Source organism: Rutidosis leptorrhynchoides, chromosome 6 (assembly GCF_046630445.1).
Source record: "Rutidosis leptorrhynchoides isolate AG116_Rl617_1_P2 chromosome 6, CSIRO_AGI_Rlap_v1, whole genome shotgun sequence".
In the NCBI taxonomy this organism is placed as follows: domain Eukaryota; kingdom Viridiplantae; phylum Streptophyta; class Magnoliopsida; order Asterales; family Asteraceae; genus Rutidosis; species Rutidosis leptorrhynchoides.
Window position 1 is genome coordinate 362,711,398 of NC_092338.1, and position 17,411 is coordinate 362,728,808.

The 17,411-nt window shown below is 34.2% G+C and overlaps 1 protein-coding gene across 1 annotated transcript; it reads right to left on the reverse strand.

Moving 5' to 3' along the window:
* Positions 1-488: 488 nt before the first annotated feature.
* Positions 489-6,407, reverse strand: LOC139852503 (AP-4 complex subunit mu). The gene is made up of 13 exons (XM_071841805.1): positions 6,292-6,407; positions 5,475-5,569; positions 5,123-5,326; positions 4,908-5,024; positions 4,681-4,809; positions 4,157-4,283; positions 3,523-3,626; positions 3,321-3,425; positions 2,715-2,809; positions 1,676-1,763; positions 1,531-1,591; positions 1,348-1,421; positions 489-791 (listed from the first exon to the last, which is right to left on the reverse strand). Exons 1-13 carry the CDS (start codon positions 6,347-6,349, stop codon positions 693-695), a joined length of 1,356 nt encoding a protein of 451 aa, XP_071697906.1. The 5' UTR covers positions 6,350-6,407; the 3' UTR covers positions 489-692.
* Between the last annotated feature and the right edge of the window lie 11,004 nt (positions 6,408-17,411).

Sequence of the window (17,411 nt, forward strand, 5' to 3'; positions counted from 1 at the left end):
ATTAGACCAATCCTAACCATAACATAATTCTTCACCATTCTTCACCATGACTAACTGCTACATCGGCATCACATTAGCACTTCCTCATCAGAACTAATCACTCATAACCATGACATACTTTCTTATAAAAATTAGAACCCACTATATTATTTAACTAATTTAATGTACAAATATAAAAGCAAAAAGTACCAGTCATTCTTCACCACATCTGTCCTCAAATATCTCATAAAATCACAAATTGCAACAGAAGAGGCTAGAGGACTATCGAGGCTAACCCCAACCCCAGCACTAGTGAATGCCATCAAGGCCCTCATAGTCCTCAATGAGGACGGCGTTGGGAAGAGTCTTAGTGTGATAGTGTCTACATGTTTTTTTCTTCTATTTCCATGCTTCTATTAGTTTTCTAATTCCGTATTATAGTAGTAGTTAACATGCCAAGAAGGTAACACAAATGGGAGAACACAAATTGATGTTATTTAGGTTGCATTAATTTATTATCATCTTATAAAACGCTGCAAAGAGAATTGATAAAATAGGCAAGATGGGTGCCTACAATTGTGGTTACTCTTACAAATATTTTATGGTTTGCAATCAAAAAGTCTATTGTTACACGACTGGGGTCATAAAGATGAAAGACGAAACATGAGAAGAATCAAAGAATTACAACAAACGTTTAGAAGCTCAAAGAAAAATCATATACGAGCAACGTAGGAATTGGCTTGGGTAACATATCTCACCCATCGATAGGGATTATACGTTTTTGACTTCTTTGCAATTTGCAAGTATTTCACCTACAAAAAATCACAACAAATGGCTATCAAGAAATTCAGTCATTTCACCTAGCCTTCATAATTACTATCCAAATGGTTTTTTACATTGAACAACTACATAAAACTTGGGCATTATTCCTGGAGGCAAATTTAAACTCTTCAAAATGACAAGATTCGAGTTTCAAGATGGTTTGGTTTGGTAACAACATTCATCTATATCTATGAATAAAAACCATGTAATTGGTTGTATACTTGTATGCATTAATATGAACTTTGGGATATTTTTTAAGATGTTGAACCCATTTGACGTGTTATCTTTTAGCAACTTTTTGTTTGATGCATATGAACTACTTGACAAAAAATCAAATTCAATTCACTCATAAGAAAATGAGTCGAAAATTACCATCATACTTCCAACCCTCATACCAAAACCACAAAAGATAAAACGATTCACGCAAATTTTAAGGATAACAGAGTGGATATGGTTACTGGACTGTTAGATATTGCACATTATTATGTTTGGTTTATGTTTGTGCAATAACTGTTTATTATATGCTCCAACGAAACAGCTTCTTACCTGGAGTCTTGAGCAGTTGTACATTGGTATAGTGAAGGTCATGCTGACGGGACCAGCTTCTTTTGTTAAATTACCTATCATGCCACCACATATCACAAAATTTAAAAAATAGTTCAAGCCAAAGAAAGCATACTGTATACACCCACTAACTGAAAGTTTTTATATAATGTAAAGATAAGATACCATGTGATTCATGTGAAAATGTTAATTTGGCACGCAGTGTATGCTCAGATCCACCAACAACCTGGAGAGAATAGTGTTTATCAGTAACTATATCAAAATTTTGATTTAATTGATTGAACATTAGCAATTCAAGAAAAGAAATAACCTTCTTTAACCCCCACTCAATTTTCTTATTCGGTTCCTTAAAATCGGTCACTTGTCCAACTGATCCAGGTTCCAACTCAAAACTAACTCTGAAATATATACCAAAATAAGTATTAAAACATTGAGGTTTGCAGCACAAAAATGAGCATTTTGAATTTATATTACAAGGTTTTGACTGATTTCAGCTAAAAGGAGAGTCTGACAGCTTAAGTAACAGGTCAAAATGTGTAACTTTTTGTATGGATTGAGTAACCCGAAACCCTTTATGACCAGAACTCTTTTTACTTTAATATAAATAATAACCGTGTCATATACTCGTATATGATTACAAAAACTGGATTATTCAACAGTAATCCACTTTTTGAATAATATGACACTGGAGGTTTAATGCGTTGAAAATAAACACTTTGGACAACGGTCAACTCATTCAAAGATATTTTTTTCAGATGATTCATTCATTCTACCTTCTAGAAACGTGAGAGATGACGTAAAACATGAGTCAAGCGATTTATGGTAAAATGGGTCGTAACTGAAACCTATACGTTGAGAATGGACTGCTATATTAAAGAATAAACAAGAGAATATGAGATGAATACAACATAATTATCAGAAACAATCATCTGCAAGCATCAAGTTGTCGCCTTACAATTCCAATCTATATTAATGCGCTTTTGCTTATAATTTAATAATATGTAAGCAATTAAAATGCTATTAGATATTCTGTAGAAAAAGTTTTAAGTCCAATTCTCTATAAAGATTTAAATTCATTCCTCTAAAGATTTTAGATTCGTTCTCACTAAATACCTCATAGATCCCATTCATAAAAACAGTTACATTTAATCTAACATGCAAATGCAATTAGATAAAAAATATCCTACTGTCTAATATCTTTAGATTCTAAAACTAACTAATCTTACACAGATGTAAATTCTTGCATGTGAAAGATAATTGGACTACCCACTATCTCAGTACCTCTAAATTTTAAATACATAGTCTTAACAGAATTCATAAACGGACTTCTGTACATAACTGGTAAGTACCTGGACGTGTATTTTGGAACCGGCATCTGAACTACAACTGTATTTGCAGTGATATTCTGAGGGAACTCAGCACGTACTTTCAGAATCACCTCAGCCTAACAATAAGTAAAAAACAGATAGTATACTCAAGCAAAGTACTCTACTTAGGTAGTTAGGTGGAAACTGATATGCTGATGATACACACACACACACACACACACACACATAAATAAATATATAAATTGGAAACTACCAAACAGTATAGGATTGTTTGGAACCATCGGAGGGGACAATATCCGTCAACTTCTATACGAACGGATCAATTTGGTTATGTTTTATCCATAGAAGGTTAAATGGGTCAAACAGGTTGAAAACCATCTAAAATGTGTTAAAAAAACGTAAAACCTTCTAATCTCTTCACTAAATTAGATCATTTATCATTGTAATAATATAAACTTGTAATCATATTAAAGACATTAATTTTTTACAAAAAACAGAAAGTGTTGTTGGGTTGGCCTGATCCATACTATAAATGATCCATTTTAGCCCAACCCCATTTTGACCCATTACCCAACTCAGGATCATGCATTAGATAGTGCCGTGTAGTTAAATAAAGACAATATCTACCTTAAGTGATCCAGCTTCTTCAATCAGGGTATTAATACGGAAAGGTGGCTTAAATTCCTGGGTCATGCGATAATTCATTACAGGAAACTCACCATCAGGGGGCACCTGACAAACAGGAGCAATATTAATATTAAAATAAAATTAAAAATATTAAAGGGTAGGCATGTCATGTAGAACAACTAAAACTTGGAAGATTACTTACAAGAGTCAAAGTTCTATCCACATCAAAACTATCAAGATGTACAGATTCATGGAAATTGCAGTCATCTAGTATAACTGCTCCAGATCCACTTGAACCACCATAATCTGTAGAACAGAACATAATTTGATAAGCTTCTAAAGGCAGACATTACTTATAGTACAAAAGCTGTTAACTTAGACATGCTATCATTACTAGATGTGGCAAAATGGGTGAGTTAGGCAATGGGTCAGCTGGATTTGGGTTGGAGTGGGCCAACCCCCAACACGTATTTATCACTTTTTTTGTTTAGCAAGTACTTTATGAACTATATATGATTACAAAACTATATTACTATAGTAGCAATATATTTGCTTCTAAATATAACGATGTACAACATATTGAGCATTTAAGTAGGGGAACTATGATCCATTTCACTTGTTAATCCCATTTTTTATTCAAGTTATAGATATTTTTTCTACTTAATCCCCATTTGACCAGTTCCTAAAAAAGTGGGTTGAAATTGCCACCAATAGAAGCAACCATGATGTTGGATATCTATAAAGACAGTAAACATACAAGTGTATTATGTAAGAATGGACAGTAAAATGTTAAACACCAACGGTGGATAAATGGATAGAAAGAGTGAATACTATACCATATACTGATCTGCCATCTCTTCCTATATTCAGGTCGTCATTTAAAGCTAATCGAATTTCTGGATTCCCAGAAAGATAACTCTTCATTTGAATGGTTCCATCTATCTCAGAAGTGAGTATATATCCCTGTTTGGGTCACAAGAAAGTTTTAGTTATGTATTCAGATTGTGTTGTTCTGTCACAACCAGAACTTTCATATGCATAATCAAATCGCGTAAGACATTGTTATCAAGTGAAACTAACATATCTGTAATACCGTACCAAGCAGACAAGCAAATGCAAACTTTACAATATTTAAAATATAAACATCTAGAGATCATTTAGAATAAACTATTCCCCCAGAAAAATGATGCACTTTTTATAATAGAATTGAAACTTAGTATGTAAAGCACATTACTTTAGGTTGTATAGGCATCATTATAGTTGCAATGGCATCTCCAAAACTATCAGAAGTTACTTGGTATATGTAAAAAAATTAAGCATTTAACTGAAAATAATCAAAAAAGTCAAACATGGTACTCACGCTAGAGCTGAACGTAAGACTTATTTTTTCAATTATATCCACGAAAATTTCCTCCCTTTTCCTACCCCCTGGTTCATTAGCTACAACTGATTTTGTAACAGCTGTCCCGGGCATCCTTTTGTTCCCTTGCTGCATTCATCAAACATTGCAGGTTACTAAAAATCATTAAATGCAATAACCTTCCAAAAAAATCAGCCAAATGCCAAATAATTTGTAACAGCTCATACCATAAAAAGGGCAGCCGGACCAAGAGGTGGCATATGGGTTGCATCAATCATGATTGGCTCATTAAACACAGATGACTTCAAAACTTCAGTCGATGTGGTTTGCACATAACCAAAATCCTGGTTCAAAATCACAATGTATAATATATTCAAAGCTTGCCACATTACAAACAGATTTTCATAGACCCATTAATGTCATGTAAATGAAAAAAACTTACAATAACTTCGTCAAGTAATTCATACATAAGCACGAAGTTTTTCCTAATAGAATCTTCATTGAGTATTCCAAGGTAATCTTTGGTAACACGTGCTATTCTTTGTAGAAGTTCCAAAACAAGAGATGGTGACACATTTGCTCTAGTCGTTGCAACAAACAGCAATCCAACTACCTTTACATGAAAGTAGTTGACGCCATCCACGTTCTATAATAACAAATTTACATTATATCATCAGCAACCAACATGTTAACATAAACAGTCAGATTTGAAACCAATTTTTGCCTAATGTAACTGCATAAGATGCAACGATGTTACAAAAATGTTAACATTTTACATTTTAGAAGGTACCTACAAAGACAGGTGGAGCCTCGGTTTCCCCATCTTCTTTCCAAAACTTTACTTTACGAAAAAATATCTCAGCACTTCCTTTTTGTACATCACCACGATCTGCATCAGTAGAGGAAATATCAAATGACTAATTATACGCCTATACGTACTTCCGACTAGCAGCTACCAAAGTTGTCTATCTAGTCTTGTAATTAACAAATGTGGAAAATGTACATAATTTCTTTTTTTTTAAGAGCAGTACGGGATCACCCAGGGGACTTGACCACCCACGCGTTCATCTACCGCAGTTGCATAACCCGCCCCCAACTGCTGCCCAAGAGGAAATCCGGCCCAATCCGAGGGCATGGACAGTAAAACCCCCTCCCCCACTGCCCCCACAATGTGATGTGCGGAAAGCACTCTTGGGTGGAATTCAAGGGTAAAGGGGCAACCTTGTGTGCAATGCTACACCCCACTAGATTCGAACTCATTACCTCTCACTAATAGAGACCACTACCAGATGAGCTACAACACAAGGTTGAAAATGTAAATAATTATACTAAAATACTAAAACAATGGGTGACTTTTAGCCATATGTTAGCCACACCCAAATTAAGATCCTAATCTTCAAAAGTTTATACTGTAAATCTTAACCTGGAACTTTTTAAGTCAAATTGAATCTCATCGTATAACTATCCACACCCGATTTACTCACTTGAATCTAGGTTTACTCTAATTACAAGTAATCAGGCATATAACGAATCATACAAATCTGCCTAATTGCATAAAAATTTGAAACCTAACATAAACCACATGCAGACAATTATAACAAGAGGACTCACAATCACGAAAGACAATGTTATCGCCTCGTTGTGATAATACAAAAAACTGCGAGATCATGGCAATAAACCCTAATTTCTTCTTCCCTGATCCAAATCTGTCTGCAGCAAAAACAAAATTGAAACTTCAATTGAAGCAAACTTGATTTGTATTTGAAGCTACAACAATTTTTTTTAGGTATATAGAGAAAAAAGTGGGGAATTCATAATCAATTGAACTGGAAATTGATCAAACAAACATTAACAAGGGGAATCGATGATTAAAACGATGAGATCTGATAAACATACCGCAACCAGGCGTAACACTTTGATTTTGGTTGAAGTTTTACTAGAAGTGAGTTTTATTTTATTATAAGTATATAAACTCAAATAAATAGATAATAAATTAATTAATTAATATAATTAATTGTAAAAGGCTTAACATTTTTTATCACACTTTTATCTCATAAAATTACAGTTATGCCCTTAGAAAGTTAAATTTATATTATTATTATATTATATATATAATATAATTAAGGGTAAAATAGGTAATTAAATGTAGATGGATCAAAAAGTGGTGTGTGTGGATCACCTCCCTTGTATAATATGACATCATGTGATAAAGCTAAAAGTGTACATGGATCAAAAAGTGGTGTGTGATAATCACCTCCCAAATCAAATGGGTCTTGTTTGAAGGTTTGCAAGTAACCAATGAATGCATATACTTGCAATCAAATGTTGACAAATAGGTTGAAGGCATGGGATATGGTGTTTGGCTTATTGTGGTTTGTCAAATGATAAATGCAACTCCCAAAGAGTCTTTACAAGATTCAATTAGTCTCATTTGACTTGTTGCAAGCAACCAATGAGGCAAGATACATCCATCAAAGTATTGACAAATTGTTGAAGACATAGGATATGGTGTTTGAAGTGTTGTGGGTTGTCAAAGCATAAAAAATATGCATTTGCCATAATGAAAATCAATGACACAAAAGGACTTTGTGACTTTCCTCTTTAGCAAACTCATGTCCACTTTAATGAATGCATCCAAAAGTATAAGATGAATGTCAAGGACTTCCAGGTGTATTGAGCATCTTTTGAAGGCTCTATATTAGGTAAAGAAGCCAAAAATTCGAAGAAAAATGAGCTCCAATGGATATATTGAAAAGCTGACAGAAGGCTCCGCGGTTGACTCCAATGTGGACCGTAGATCGACCGCAGTTTGGTCTGTCAAGATTTTCTTAGAATATAAATACACCACTTTGCCAAACTAGAAGAATACCTCTTTCCAACACACTTTCAAAGTCACATCAACTAATCTCTCAAGCCTCAAGCACATATCTATGGAGAAATTATAAGAAAGAAAGAGAAATTCTACTTACACTAAGTAGAATTACATTGTAAACTTCATGCTTATCATTTGTATCTTTAAGTTTACTTTGTGAGATACTTCCTTAGGGGTTCAAGGAAGTTAAATAGTTCTTGTGATAGGAAACATCATCTTACTTAGTGATTCTTCTTCCTTAAAGGGATCTAGGAAGATGATTAATTCCATTGAAAACTAATACTTATCCAAGATGAAGACAAGTCTAATCTAAGTAAGTTAGTGTGGCTTATTAAAAATCTTTTGGTGTAAACGGATCTCCACCGGGTTTGGAGAAATGCTTAGTGAAGCTAACTCCCGATTAGTGAATCGGGAAGTGGATTAAGGTGGATTAGTTAACATCCACCCGAACCACTATAAATCCTTGTGTTTGTGCACTTACATTGTAGTGACCCGTCCTAATCCACCTGGACGAAGTCTTCAACAGATGGTCCCATTGCGAGGTTCTGACCTCTATATGTCATGAACGACTCCAAGTAGTATCTTTAAATTGAGCAAATGCACAGCGGAAGGTTTCTTTCATACCTGAGAATAAACATGCTTTCAAGTGTCAACCAAAAGGTTGGTAAGTTCATAGGTTTATCATAAAACAAATAAAATTCATCATTTTGATAGACCACAAGATTTAAATGCTGCATGGTACAAATGGGCCCGAATCCTATACCCACCTGTAATGTACATGCGATATCTTTTAAATACAGTACACCTTTCTCGTGTACGAAACTATTTTAACAAATCTTTGTAACCGTACACATATCTCGTGTACAAAATATCATACACATAACCTGTGTATAAAATCATTCTCTCGATATATAACATTCACTTCAATTGGTGGCAATTATCATGTCCACATAATTCAATGGTGGCAATTATCATGTCCACATAATTCAATAATAATTCGCAGAACTTCTATCTGCATAATAATTCATTCGAGGAATGTTTTACTTGTGTCTATCTCGTCAAACATTTATAAAAGCATTTCATGTATTCGCAGTTCAAAATATATTTTAAAAGCATTTAATAAAGCAGTTGTAAAAACAGCGCATGTATTCTCAGTCCCAAAAATGTAAAGAGTAAAAGGGATCAAATGAACTCACCATACTGTATTTTGTAGTAAAAATACATATGACGTCATTGAATAAATGTAAGGTTGGTCTCGGATTCACGAACCTATATCATGTATATATGTTAACACATATCACATTTAATCGACTAAGTTTATTTATTTTATGTAATGTATTAAGATTAATATCTTTATATATATATTTATATATTAAGATATGTTTTTATATAACTACTACTTTATTTGGTAAAATAATATTTATAATAGAAAGTTGTAATATTTTTATAAAAATAAGGATACTAATAATAATAATAAATAATAATAGTGTTGTAAAAATGATGATAATAATATATAAAAATCTTGATAATGATAGTATTGATAATAATAATAATAATAATAATAATAATAATAATAATAATAATAATAATAATAATAATAATAATAATAATAAAAATAATAATTTTACTAATAATGTTAATCTTAGTAAGATGACAATTTTTAATTAGTAATAATGATAATAATAATAATAATAATAATAATAATAATAATAATAATAATAATAATAATAATAATGATAATGATAATGATAATAATATTAATAACAAAAATAACAAAGGTGCTACCTTAACGAAACAAGCTTTAAAAAGATAAACGCCCAGGCTCGGGCTCGAACCCAAGACCTCCCGCTAACTCGAAACACCACTTAACCATTCGTCTGAATCATTTTATATATTATAAACCGGATCAACTACTATATAATCTATATATCTATCTTGACAGATTTCCTTCTTTTTCAAAAAAAAATAGTGTCACAGGAATTGAACTCGCGACCTCTAGCTTACACCACAACACTCTTAAACCATCACTCTGACTTCTGTTTTTCTGATTTAATAGGTACGCAAATACATTTAACCCCTATATTTTCTGTTGCCTTTTTTTTCTTCTTCACAAACAAAATCATTGTTATCATTACTCATCTATATCGCCATCCTCGTTGATCCCTCATCATCGAAACATCATCACCATCTTCGAACCTCATTTTCATTTCCTTGTCATCATCATCATGATCTTATATCATCGTCGCCATCACCAAACATCACGTAACATCGTTATCATTTTCATCATTACCATCACCGTACACATCTATCATCATCTAATCCTACAATCCTCATTAATACTTAATCATCACTATAATCTAATCGTATACCATAATCATCATGTTTCATATATATCATTATTATCAAGCTTATGTTATTCATTATCATTATCGCCTACCTATATCGAATCCACCTTAAACTACCAAGTGAATCAAGTGTTTGTAGTAGTGAGTCCAATTCGTATATTCAACCCACTAAACAATAAGCCCAATCACTTGCAGCCCAACTTATCACAGCCCATCTAATATTCTATGGCCCAACAGTAAATTTAAAGGAACTAATATGGCCCAACTATACATCAGTTTAACAACTAAATTATCTGAATACTGTTTTGTTATTCGCTTCAAAAGGTAGATCCCAATAAAATAAAACTGCTCACGAATATTTATCAAGTGTGGTTTGTTTGTTGTAGATTGTCGGCCATCATCAAGAACCGAAAGATAAATTTGAAAATTGATAAATTGATTAGCAGTAGCAGGTCTGTCCCACCACACTGCAACAGATTATAAACATGGTTTCTTCGATATCTAAAGATTAAAACGAAGTAAGCAGCTGCAGTCAAGGTTGGAGAACTCGGATCTCGGGGAGATCTCGTTTGGACATTTTTGAGGAGATCTCGGCATCTCGGAAAAATATCGGGGAGATCTCGGACGTTGACTTGTGTTGACTTTCTAGTTTTTTTAATATAAATATGTATAAATATATAAATATAAGTATATTTATATGGATTTTTACTAGAAAATTTGAGAAATAAGCGAAAAATTAGAAGAAAATCCGAGATTGCGAGAAAATCCGAGAAATTACGAGAAAATCCGAGATCTCACCGAGAAAATCCGAGAAATCGTTACGTTGACCGAGATTTTAACCATTGACCGAGAAATCTCAACGAGATGGGAAAATATTCTCGGCTGAGTTTTGAAACCGAGATCTCGCCGAGAAATTCCGAGATCTGCAACACTGGCTGCAGTAACTGAAGTAAGAAACAGGTATGGTGGTTTACAGTGGCCAACAGCAGCAGAAGTGCAGCAGAGACAATGAATGTTGGTATGGTTTTTGGAGTAGTCACGTTTGTACAGTCGATGGGGACAGAAGAATAAGAAGAGAAAAAGAAAAAAATTATAAGAGGAGGGTGGTGACTAAAGTGGGTGTTACGATGGGTTGATGGAGGTGTTTCTTAGACAAGATAGAGAGAGGGAAAGATGGTGATTGTCAAGGGATTGCAACAGCAGTAATGGCCGCTGTTATTGTTGTCTGTTTTGTGGCCTGGTTCGACAGGAAGCCGAACAGAAAGAAACACAAAGAAAACTTAGTGGTTATGGTTTTCAAAATAAGGATGGTGATGGTGATAGGTGGTGGTCCGTGGTAATTCTAAATTAAGTGGGTTTTATGAAGGTGATGGGTTATGTCAATGGTTTGTTGATCGTGGAGGTGAGCCAAGGTGGTTGTGATGGATGTTGGGTTTTGGTGTTTCAAGTTTGTAAACAGGAACGAATTAGTAATATCACATGGGTGTGGTTGTTTGTTAGTGGTGTTTTTTCCAAAGTGAAGGTGGTGTTAGAATGCCGGAGGTGGTGTCTTTATATCTGATATAGGAATCATATAGTGCTTGAAAAGTTACATTAATCGCTAGCCCAAAATATGAATCATAGATAATATATTACAGCCCGTTTGTCTCTTACTTAAACTAGAGGAGAAGAAGATGAAAAGTCGTTGCCAAACATAGTAATTGATGGGCCACCATATAGACTTTATAAAAAGAGATAAATGAATATATAAGGAATAAAAGAGGGTAAAAGAAAAATTATCAACGAGATGATGGCTAACGAGAATGATAGGATGTATGGAAAGGGCCCTCCATCCATGATACATGTATTTCTGTTTTTGAATATGACATAAACGAGTCATTATGATATATGATAGAAATAGGAGATAAAGTGAGATTCCCTTGTCTCCAAATTTATAAGAGAAGAGAATATTTGAGCACTTTCTTTCTATAATTACTACCTAAAACAAACACAGTAATGTTTAATAATTCTATCTCGTGAACAATTAAATTAAGTTTATTTATTTATTCTTTTAATTGATCTAGAGTTGCCAAGATAAACAATCGACCGACATGGTAACTTTATATTTTGAATATTATATGATTATGCCAACTCATATTACCTTACTAAGATGGCAACATTTTATCAATTATTATTTCCAATTAACAATTAATTTGATAGAGCTACTTAAATTAATATGTGCTTCATTAGTAGTGATTTACCTTTACAATTTACATTATATATTTTATTTTATTTTACATAATAAATTCTAATAATTAAATCATATTATATTTCCAATTATTATTATATATTCATATATTTAAATATATATTTATCTATTTACAAATAGTGGTTCGTGAATTGTCAAGAACAGTTGAAGTCAAATGAATGCAAGAAAATAGTTCAAAAATTTTGAGACTCAATATAACAGACTTTGCTTATCGTATCGAAATCATTTAAAGCTCAAGTTTAAATTTGGTCGGAAATTGCCGGGTCGTCACAGTACCTACCCGTTAAAGAAATTTCGTCCCGAAATTTGAGTGTGGTCGTCATGGTTAACACTAAAAATGTTTTTATGACGAATATGAGTTGATAAATAGAGTTTTATCATTATTGATTAATATGGACAAAACGATTGGTTTATGTGAAGCGTACTAGTGAAGCTATCACAAAAGATTGAGATAGAGATTTAACTTTTGACATAGTCTTGGTTGAATTCCGGAATTCAAGGGATTTAAAGAAAATCTATGAAATCTATAAAATTCGATTCTTCGGTAAATGAGAAAATTAGGATCTCTTTAATTAAATGTGATGATCTGCCTCGATTGCTCTGTCTGTTATTTCCATTATAAATTAAATTCTTCCGTTCCATTATTCTCATCATTCCTATACTTTCTTTCTTAGTTCATACATCCAAACGATTATGAAAATGTTTAATCCAGTTCTGATCCTTGTCCTCATCCTTACTATCGCAACAATCATTTTTCTTTTCCAACTTCCACCAGAGGAATCTGCTTTCTTCTACTTTGCCCTTGGGGTTATAGTGTTTTTAATTCTCCCGTGTCTTTATGTTGTGATAAACATTGATATACACGGTTTGTAATTTATGTGTTATCGGCCTTTATATTCTCCCTTATATTTCGAAGCTCTATGCTTTTGTTTTCTCTTCCCGACTTCAAGTCAAGCGAATAATGGTCCAGAATTTGTAGATATAGAGTTTCGAATGATTATAATGTTCTAAGCAGGAATGAACGTGATAGCACGATTTGATTTTCAAATTTATCAACATCACGGAAGATAGAACCATCAAGAATACATTTTCTTTATATGTTTAGAAGTTAATCAGAATGAAAGAGTTATGTAACATGGCACATGATGACGTTATGATCTGTGAATCATCACGTTCCATTAGAAGCTCAACATGACTTACTTTAATATAATCACGTTGGCCAAGCGTCATTATATTATACTAATCCATGCTTCAATTCCCAACACTTCTCTACAATTCATTCATAATTTATACTTAGATTTTACAGAAGTTTTCAATATAATGGAATACAGAAAACACGAAGAGGTAGATAATTTCGAACAAGAATATTTATGAAAATATCCTCAGAAATATCGAAGATATTTATGATGATATTTATGATGATATTTTGGAATTTCTAAGTTCGAAGGTTGATGAAATTGTAACATCCCGCGTTTTTTCCGTTAAATTTAATTTTAACACCGTCTTTTTTTTTTAAAACATAATCTTTCGTATTTAAATTAATAGTTTCCGTGAGTAACGTTCATTATATTCCCGCTATTTAATTTTGACATCACCCGTTTACTCGAGCGTTTTAAAAATATTCGTTTGGTTAATTCCCGCACCCGCTCTGAAACTTGAGGGACTAGTTCCGCCACTTGACCAAAGAGGTGGCTAGTAGTTGACTAGTCAACCACTCACCACCTCCACCCCTCATTCATCCATTTCTTCTTCTTTCTTTCTTTCTTTTTTTCTCTCAAGAACACAAACATAAATCATCATCTAAATTCGGATCGGGAAGCAAACTTCAAAACAAATTACATATTTGGAATCCTCTCTTCATCCTCTACAATTTGATACCAACTTCATCTCGTTTGGGTAACATTTCTAAAACTCTAGATTTCTCTAAATTCGTGTTTTTGATTTGAAATGGTGTTAGTTAGTGTCTATGGCTCGTGTCTAGCATGAATATATGATTTACTTGCTCGATTTGTTGTTTTGAGTAACTAGTTGAACATTTGAAATGGGTTTGCTTAATCCTTGATTTTGGATGAGTTAATGTTGTTAGATTGTTAAAGTGCATGTTTTAATTGTGTTACTAGTATCATTAGCCACATTTGGATGTGTAGGTTGATTAAGAAAACTTCAAAAACCCGATTAATGATTTTGTGATGTTTGACTAGGGTTTGATAGTTCTTGACATGAACTTTTGATGCTTGAATGCCATGGAATGTTAATTGTTAGTGATTAGTTGTAATGTATGCTTAATTACCTTCGAAACGGCATATCGTATGTGTAAATTGGATTCCCGAAACTTAAAATGCAATTGATGAACTTGAAACTTTGAAAATGGACTTTTAAACGATCACTTGACGAGAAATCGGTTATGGAAAATGTTGTTTTTGTTTGATGAAACATGTTTAGTTGTGTTCTTTGTCAAAAGAGCTTTCCAACGGTATAAGATACGCTTCCTAATTGTTTACGGTTTGAGTTTTGCTTTTGTTTGAAATTTTACCAAGCCTTGAACAAGTGAAACAGGCCAGGGACCAGGCCACGGCCATTGTCGCGCCGCGGAGCAATTTGTCGCGCCGTGGCCCAAAGGGTGATTTTAGAACATGTTTTTCAAGCTTTCTGACCTTCAACATAGGCATTTGTCGCGCCGCGGAGCAATTTGTCGCGCCGTGACAATTGCCTGTTTCATCCGAACTTCAGCAAACTTGTTTTGGCCATAACTTTTTGACCGTAACTCCGTTTTCGATGAATCAAATATCGTTGGAAACGTAATAAGATTTCCTTTCTAATGGTAAGGTTTTGAAATGTCAACTCAAACTTTATTACAATCGTTCTAACATGTTTTTATACTTGATTCTTGCATGAAACTTGACAACGTGATTCACATGCTATACTATTCGAGTCGTAACGAGCCATAGGACTAATTGAACACATTTCACCCGACCTTGTGTCGTAACCGGTTAATTGATATAACTTACTTGTTTAGGTCAAGGCTAAGCAACTTTCATGCACACGTTTACTTGTTGAAGTACCTTTATACTCGTGCACTCGAGGTGAGATCATAGTCCCACCTTTGCAAATACTTTTATTCCTTTAAATCGTGGGCTGAGAAACATATACATTACATACTTATATACATTTCACATGTATATATACTTTTCATACTTTGAACACAAATGCGAATACAAAGATACAGACGAGTTAGAACAAAAGTCCTCAATCCAATTATCATTAGTTCCACTTGCAGGGTGTAAGTGTAAGCGAGTGATTATGTTGTGTGGCCATACGGGTTTAACGAACCCTCATTCAGACGGTTCGCTACCGTTAGTGGATGAAATATAATTTCAACGTGCATAGTGTATGTTCTAACACTATATTCAAAATTCAGAGGGAAGATTCAGTTAAGCTTTGGTAATTGGGTGCTCGCAATACAAACTACATTCTTCGGAATAAATACGATTTGGATAATCATCTATACAAACTATTGTGGTTCAAAATATACTTTTACAAATACATTTATGATCTCACCAACGTTTTTCGTTGACAGTTTTCTATATGTTTCTCAGGTTCATACATGGCTATTTGATACATGCTTCCGCATACACTCTGATTATTTGCTTGGAGTCAAGATACATACATGCATACGCTAGTGATAGCACCTTTGGATTCAAACATATTGTTTACATACTTACGCTATTTATAGCAACTGTGTTTTTCAACTTATATTATGTCGCAAGTTATTTCATTTATACTTTATGACTTTTGTAAACTTAGACTTGTTGTCGAACGGTTTTGTAAACTAAACTTGCAAGTCTTGTACCTTTCAAATGAATGCGACATAATTTTGGTCAAACGAGTCTCATATAGGGACTACGACCACGTAACGGGACCTAAGTAGTCGGCGCCGTCAATGACGATTTGGTCGGGTCGCTACAGATGGTATCAGAGCGTTGGTTGTAGGGAACTAGGACGTGTATTAGTGTGTCTAACAGAGTCGTTAGGACGCATTAGTGAGTCTAGACTACAACCGGATAGTTAGCAATTGCATTCTGACATACATTTGCTATAGATAGCACTTACTTGACTACTTGTGCATTATACTTGAATCATTCTTAGGCAAACTTTTTAATGGTACCCAACCTTCATCATACGAACTTGTATTCCGCCACTTTTTGGTAACACACGTGAATTCAAGGTTCATACGCGTACGGATGACCACGACTTCGTTAGTCACTCTAGTTCGGGAATTCTGACTCCTTGGTTGTTATCCACCCCGTCTCAGCTTACTATCCACAAGTGTTGTAAAGTTACCACCACCACTCTAGATGAGTATCGTCATCACTGTTTATCACTACGGTTGCGTACTACTTGTTATCATGACTCGTTACTCTTTTCATATCTAAATACATTATTGTCTGACTCGAACCGCATTGACGTGAACAATCATTTATACACTTCCCTCGGGGAACGCTTCCTTAGAGTTGCAGAAATTCTTTCGATTTAATACGAGTCACGTTTGAGACATCGTTACATTTTGTTCATTTTAGGTCTTCACGATGACACGAACTTGAATCTATGGAGTGATGTGGGAATGGAGGTATGAGTTAGCGTAATATAACGACACTCGATCAACGTGGTTATATTACGGTAAGACATACCAAAGTTCTAGTGACGCGTGATGGTGGTTAGACTCGATCAACCTAAACACCACCATGTGCCATGTACATGACTTCATCCTTTCATGTTTGGACATCCGAAAACTCCGAGAATATTGATAACAGCCATACCGGGGACACCCCTTCGACTTTTGTCGAACTATACTTATGCTTCCAAATGAATTACCGATTCCTCTCGACTTCAACCGTATGTTACACGTGTATACTATCTCGTCCTCGCACAGTCTTATTGATTAACTACAATTTACTCGTTATGCTTACATCGGGGCGGAAACTTCTCTTGCATCACCCTCGTACTTCCGGTTCAGGAGGTCCTTATTCTAAATTCCCAATGGAGAGAGACTCTCCACGTTATACTAGTATTCACCTCGAGGGTGAATAGTTCCGACGAACGTTTTTGGAAACCGATAAATCTTCCGCGACGCGAATTTTCTTGAGAAACTTGTCCTAACAAACTTGTTCAAATATACCTTACGGAATGTACTCCGTTTCGGACCGAGATCCTCGTTTCACTTCTAGATTTTGGAGTACCTTACAAAAAGCCTCGGGACCGCGTTTAG